A 6,393-nucleotide genomic window follows, 5' to 3' on the forward strand; every position below is an offset into this window, starting at 1 on the left:
GTGAGACTCAAGCCTTCAAGTTTAGGTCTGCTTCTTTTTGTAAACTTTATGTGCCTTTGTGGTTTACTTTTTGGGTAAGAAACATTAGTTCATCTAAGCTTCCAGTTCTCTCATTTGATTTTATATTGGAGTGGCCAGATTGCTTTTGTCTTCAGGAGTTCCTACAGAGGCCCAAGTCAAATGAGGATCAGATGCTCTCAGCCTTTCTCCTAAAGTCTGGATCCCTCCAGGAAAGATTTTGTCCTCAGGAATTTGGGGGTTGGACTGGCCTGGGAGCAGGGCCCAGGAAAGATGCTGGTCTAGGGCAGCTGGTTGCTATGCCACCCAGAGATGCAAAGGGCAATGGGGGCAGGAAGAGGTCCCAAGGGCTCCTGGGGACTGCAGGGAGGAACTGGATTGTTCTGGATGCAAAAAATCAGGAGGAAGCCGAGAGGTCAGCCCTGGTGACCAGGAAAGAGGCTGGTGGGTTGTGCAGCCCAGGGAAGCAGAGGGAGGTGAGTGTGAGACCCAGCCCAGAGGGCTCCTGAGGACCGCGAGAAGGAACTGGGTTCATCTGGATGCAAGGGATCAGGAAGCAGTGGTGGTTCCCCAGGTGTCTGGGGTTTGAAGACAAGGAATGGGACAGGACCCAGGCTTGGAGGAGAGAGGCTGATGGGGCTGGGGGAGTCAAGGCACCCAGGGCGTGATAGACACCCAGCAGAGAGGCTGGTGGGTTGTGTAGGCCCAGGGAAGCAGAGGAAGGTGAGGGTGGGACCAGGTCCAGAGGGCCTGGGTTTGTCTGGATGCAAGGGACCAGGAAGCAGCAGTGGTTCCCAGCCTAAAAGTCAGCCCAGGTGTCCAGGAAAGAGGCTGGCGGGTTGTGCAGCCCAGGGAAGCAGAGGCTTTTTAATGATTTTTATGTGCATAATCTTATCAAATATTAGTTTCATTTCTTACCTTCCAGCTGATTTTTATTTTGTTTCATGATTTATCATAGCATTTTATATAACAGTTTATTTGTGGTGAATAAGATCTGTCACAGTCTGATGTCATCTACACATGTGTTCTTCCCTGTTTTTAGAGATCATTTAGATGATCCACTGGATGACACTGCCACCGTGTTTCAGCAGCTGGAGCAGTTGCGCACTGTCAGCAGGTGTGAATACGAGAAGACATGTACTCTTCTTGTACAGCTGTTGGACCAAAACTCACAGAATTATCAAAAACTTCTGCAATCACCTTCTAGGATAACTGTTGACATGGCAGTTCAAGAAGGTCAGTCAGTTTTATGATTATTATGAGCAATATGCTTGAATATTAAGTAATATCATTAATCACTTTAATACTCTTATTGTAAATTAATTTTATGTGTTTCTCCCAATGTTTTGTCCCTTAGTAAGCCATTAATTTCATTAAATTGCTGGGTATTTTTGGTGGCTTGACCATTGATTTTTAATTTTTCTTTATAAGATTCATAGGAAATAACTTCAGCATGCCCTCAGTGTCTAGAAGAGTGTTAATGATCTTTAAGCAGATAATGTGTCATAATTGTCTTTGAAATAGTCTCATTTCTTTGTGGGGTTTTTTGTTTTTTTTTTTTTTTTTTCCTTTTTGAGTCAGGGTCTCCCTGTAGCCCCAGCTGTTCTGGAACTCACTATCTAGGCCAGGCTGGCTTTGAACTCACAGAGATCCGCCTGCCCCTGCCTCCCCAGTATTGGCATTAAATCATGTGCCACCATGCCCCGCTACTTTGTTTTTTATAGTAGATTGCAAGCTCAGTCAAATTTCAGCCAGTGAAAAGGACCGCATCACAGTTTTAATTTACTTCACTATGGCTTTTTAATTTTATTTCTTACTTCCCTCATTATTTTAATCCTATTGAACGAGGGTCTACTTATATTTTTGTATCTCTGTCAGTTCTTTTCAGTTTGATACCTGGGAATCACAATATATATTGCATATTTTTTTAATTTTATTTTTATTTTATGCACATGTGTATATTGCCTACATGTAGGTAAGTACACCCGCGTTGTGCAGTGCCAGCAGCGGAGCACAGAGAGGCTGTCGGGTCCCCTGGAACTGGAGTCACAGACCATTGTTAGCTGCCATGTGGGTGCTGAGATTTGAACCTGGGTCCTCTGCAAGAACAGCCAGCCATTGGTCTTAACTGCTGAGCCATCTCTCCATCCCAATATTTCAGATATTTTAATGTAATGTTTCATAGGAATGAAACTAGATTTGTAGCTTTTTTCCTTTCTTTTTTGTTAATTTTTTAGGTTAGTAGCCAGAAAAATGGGTTTCACTGTGGCATCTTCACATGTCTCTTTTTACTGTGTTCTAGTTCATTCCCCTCTCCCACTTCCCCCATGTGCCCTCTGCATCCCTCTGACTGACTCTCTCTCTTCCCCCATAGTCTCCCCTGCTTTCATTTCACCTTCCCCTTCTCCTTCCTCTCATAAGAGCTCCTCTCCCATTTTATATGACCCTGTGTCTAGTTCCATGACTTGTACATGCCCAATTATATAAATATACTCTTTTATAAGTATCCCTGTATGTATAATTTTAAATCTAATTTTTACATATTAGATAACACAATATTGGGCTTTCTAAATATGGCTTATTTCTCTTAAAATTATGATTTCTCTAGAAGAGTTCTATCCATTTTTCTCCAAATGTCATGATTTCATTTTTTTAATGGCTAAATAAAATTCTGTTGTTCATATGTATCACATTTTTTTAAATCCATTCATTTGTTGATGGATATCTAGGATGGTTCTGTTTCCTGGCTGTTGTGAGTAGTACAGCATTAAATAGGGAAATGCAAGGATCTCTGTGATATGTTGACTTAGAGTCTGTATTAGTCAGGATTCTCTAAAGAAACAGAACTAATAAAATTTATATAAGGATTATTAGATTCGTTTAGAGGATGGAGTCCAAGTAGTCCAACAATAGCTGTGCCACACTGGAGAGACTGAGAATCTGATAGTTGCTCAATCCATGAGGCTGGATGTCTCAACAGTCCCAGTCTGGCACTGAGGGCCTGAAGGATTCCTGGAGGTCTGCTAGTTTTCAGTCTACATTGGAATCCCAAGAAGTTAGTTCTATCAGCAAAGGAATACCATAACAGTAACGTGAACTCAGCAGTGAGAGAGAAGGTAAGTAGGCAAAAAACAAACCTCCCTTCTCCCACTGCCTTTTGTATGGGCTGCCATCAGAAGGTGATGCCCACCTTTAGGGTGGGTCTTCCAGTTTCAAATGATCCAATCAAGAAAATCTCTGTTTTCTGTTAATTCCCGATCCAGTCATGTTGACAAGATTAGGCCATCACAGCATCCTTCAGGAGGGTGTGTGTGTGTGTGTATATTTATACATATATGTAAATACTGCTGTGTGTGTATGGTAGCACATGCCTTTAACCCCAGCACTTGGGAGGCAGAGGCAGGAGGATCTCTATGAGAACAAGGCCAAGACTGGTCTGTGTAGTGAGTGTCAGACCAGCTGGGACTACAGGGAGATCCTGTCTCAAAAAGACCATAAATAAATAAACAAATTAATTAACTAATTAATTAAAAAATAAATGTTTATATAAGGTATGATGAATGTATTTTTATATATTTAAATATAAATATACTTCTCCCACCACTCTTATAGAGATGAGTGGCATATCTCTATCTCTTTCATATAGTAGTTCTACTTTTAGTTTTCATTTTGTTTAGTTTTTAATAAACTTACATACTGACCTCTATAGTAGCTTCATGTTTACATTCCTAACAGCACCAAATAAAGGGTTCCTCTGTCCCATATCCTTGCCAGCATTTGTTGTTATTTGTTTTTTGATGATAGCCATTCTGAGAGGGGTGAATGATTTTTCACAGAAGTTTTAAATTGCATTTCCCTGATTTCAAAGGATGTTGAGAACTTTCTTGTGTTTCTCCTTTTGATAACTGTATATTCGATTCCCTTGCTCATTTACCGATTGGGTGGGTTTTTTTGTGTTTTGTTTTGTTTTTAAGACTTTTTTTAGTTCTTTGTATAGTCTAGAAATTACTTCCCTGTCTAATGTGTAGTCAACATTTTTTTTCTAATTCTCTAGGCTTTCATTCTGATAATTATCTGTATGCTTGGCAGAAGCCCTTTAATTTCACATAGTCTCATCATTTATTAGGAGTATTTCGTACAGTGCCTTTCAGAAAGCTCTTGCCTATACCTGTGTCTTGAGGCATTTAGCTTGTTTTCCTTTAGCAGGTTCAGAGTTTCAGGTCTTATCTAGGTTCTTTAATCCATTTGGGCTAAGTTTTGTCCACGAAATACATCAATGAAATTTCGTTTCTTTACATGTGGAAATCTAGCATTCCCAGCATCATTTGTTAAAGAGACTATTTTTCTCTAACGTATGTTTTTGAAACCTTTGTCAAAAATTATGTGGCTGAAGCTGTGTGCGCTTACTTCTGGGTTTTCTAATTCGCTGGTCTACGTGTCTATTTTTGTGTCAGAACAATGCTGATTTTGTTACTGTGACTAATAAAATTTGAGATGAAATACTATGATACCTTCAGCATTGCTCTTTCTGCTAAGCAATGCCTTGGATATTCTGGGTCTTTTGTGCTTTCATATGAATTTTAGTATTGATTTTTCTAGTTCTGTGAAGAATGTCTCTGGGATTTTGATTGAGGTTGCACTGAATCTATAAATCACTTTTGGTAATGTAGCCATTTTCACAATATTAGTTCTGCCATTAATGGCCATGGAAAGCCTTTTTGTCTTCTAGTATCTTCAGTTTCTTTCTTCAGTGTTTTAATGTTTTCATTGTGAAGGTCTTTGACATTGTTGGTTAGGTTTATTACTACGTTGTTTTCTTTTAAGCTGTTGTGAATACGGTTTTGATTCATTGTATTTTATAAGGGTTGTTTTGTGGCTGACAAAGTGGTCTATTTTGGACAAGGTTCCATGGGCTAGCTAGAAGAGTATGTGTTCTTTATCTGTTGGATGGAATATTATGTAAATATCTGTTGGGTCCATTTGATATATGTTATATTTTAACTCTTGAGAATTCTTTGTTGATTTTTAGTTTCATGACTTATTTGAACTTTTGTGTTCATTAGCATTTGTTTTATGAAATTGGGAGCCCCAGTGTTTGGTACATATATATTTCAATTGTTACAGCTTTTTGATGAGTTGTTACCTTTGCTTACCTGTACTAGCCTTCTTTATTTCTTCTGACTCGCTTAGAAGTCTACTTCATCAGCTCTCAGAGTAACTGTGCCAGTTTGTTTTCAGCTTCCAATTGTTTACTCTGTTGTTTCTCTATCCTTTGATCTGGGTATCTTACTATTTAGATAGTTGCATCTGATTTGTTAATCCAGTCAGCCAGTCTTTGTCTCTTTCTTAGTGATATTAATCTGTTCAATTTAAGGTCATTATTCAGAGATCCGATGCTCTGATGTCTCTGCCTGTTATGTGACTTCTGTGGAGACATGAACAAACATCAACTCACCCCAGATAAAGAACCAACAACAGATCAAAATAACTGTTTCACTAGAGTCCAATTTGGGAAATTGATGAGTTTATTGGATTTACTTATGGGAGTATGAGGGGCTACTTCCAGGAAGAAGGATGACTCAAAGACAGGCATATCACAGAAAAACCCACTGCATGGGTGATAAGTAAGGAAAGCCACACACTAGAGTTCTCTGGGATGAGATCTTCTGAATGAGGATTTGAAGCCAGCTGAACATGTAGGAGATTCTCAAGGAGGCATCTTGGCTGGTCAGAGTCTTCTTTCTCTAGCCATTGTTGATTCCTTCTATAACCTTGTAACTCTTGGAAGTTTCAGCTTTCCTGAATTTGTGAGGTTTGTTTATTTTCCCTAGTCTTCTTACTAGGGGAGAATGCTTCAGTTGAGAGGAAATTGCCATGCAACCCTGCCTCTGTAGATGAGTTGGCCTTTTCCCAGTACTGTTCCATGGTTTTGTGTTTTCAATGTCTTCACTATTATATATGTTTGTAGAGGTCTGCTTTGGTCATGTTAATTCAGAGTTCTAAATGTCTCTTATGCTTACATGTCTATTTCTTTCTCTAGATATGGGGAATTATCTACATTGAAAGGAGTCTCTGTGCCTTTGGTGTTTGTCTCAGCCTTTTGTCTCCTGTAGCTTCTAAGGATTGAACTCTTGGTCATTTGATGATTGATTGAGTTCTTTGATGTGGTTGTGGTTTTGAAAGCCTCCTTCTTCATGTTTCAGTGTAGTATTTCATCAGCCTTTGTTCTACCCTTGATCTGCTGTTTAGTCAAGTTCCTTGATAATTCTTTACATTTTGGTGCATTTTTAAAATGTATTTGATGCATTTGATGTATTTGATGCATTTTTTAAAAAATATTTTATTTTTATTTTATGTGTATGAGTGTATTGCCTG

General features: G+C 39.0%; 1 protein-coding gene across 1 annotated transcript in view; it reads left to right on the forward strand.

Moving 5' to 3' along the window:
• LOC103748181 (ran-binding protein 17) overlaps nt 1–6,393 on the forward strand; it is a 100,824-nt gene that overhangs the window by 50,391 nt on the left and 44,040 nt on the right. The window contains exon 12 of the mRNA XM_017802627.1: nt 1,061–1,254. Coding sequence (XP_017658116.1) covers nt 1,061–1,254 — 194 coding nt within the window. The remainder of the gene's footprint in view (nt 1–1,060; nt 1,255–6,393) is intronic.

Source organism: Nannospalax galili, unplaced genomic scaffold (genome assembly GCF_000622305.1).
Source record: "Nannospalax galili isolate Female #2095 unplaced genomic scaffold, S.galili_v1.0 scaffold104, whole genome shotgun sequence".
Taxonomy (NCBI): domain Eukaryota; kingdom Metazoa; phylum Chordata; class Mammalia; order Rodentia; family Spalacidae; genus Nannospalax; species Nannospalax galili.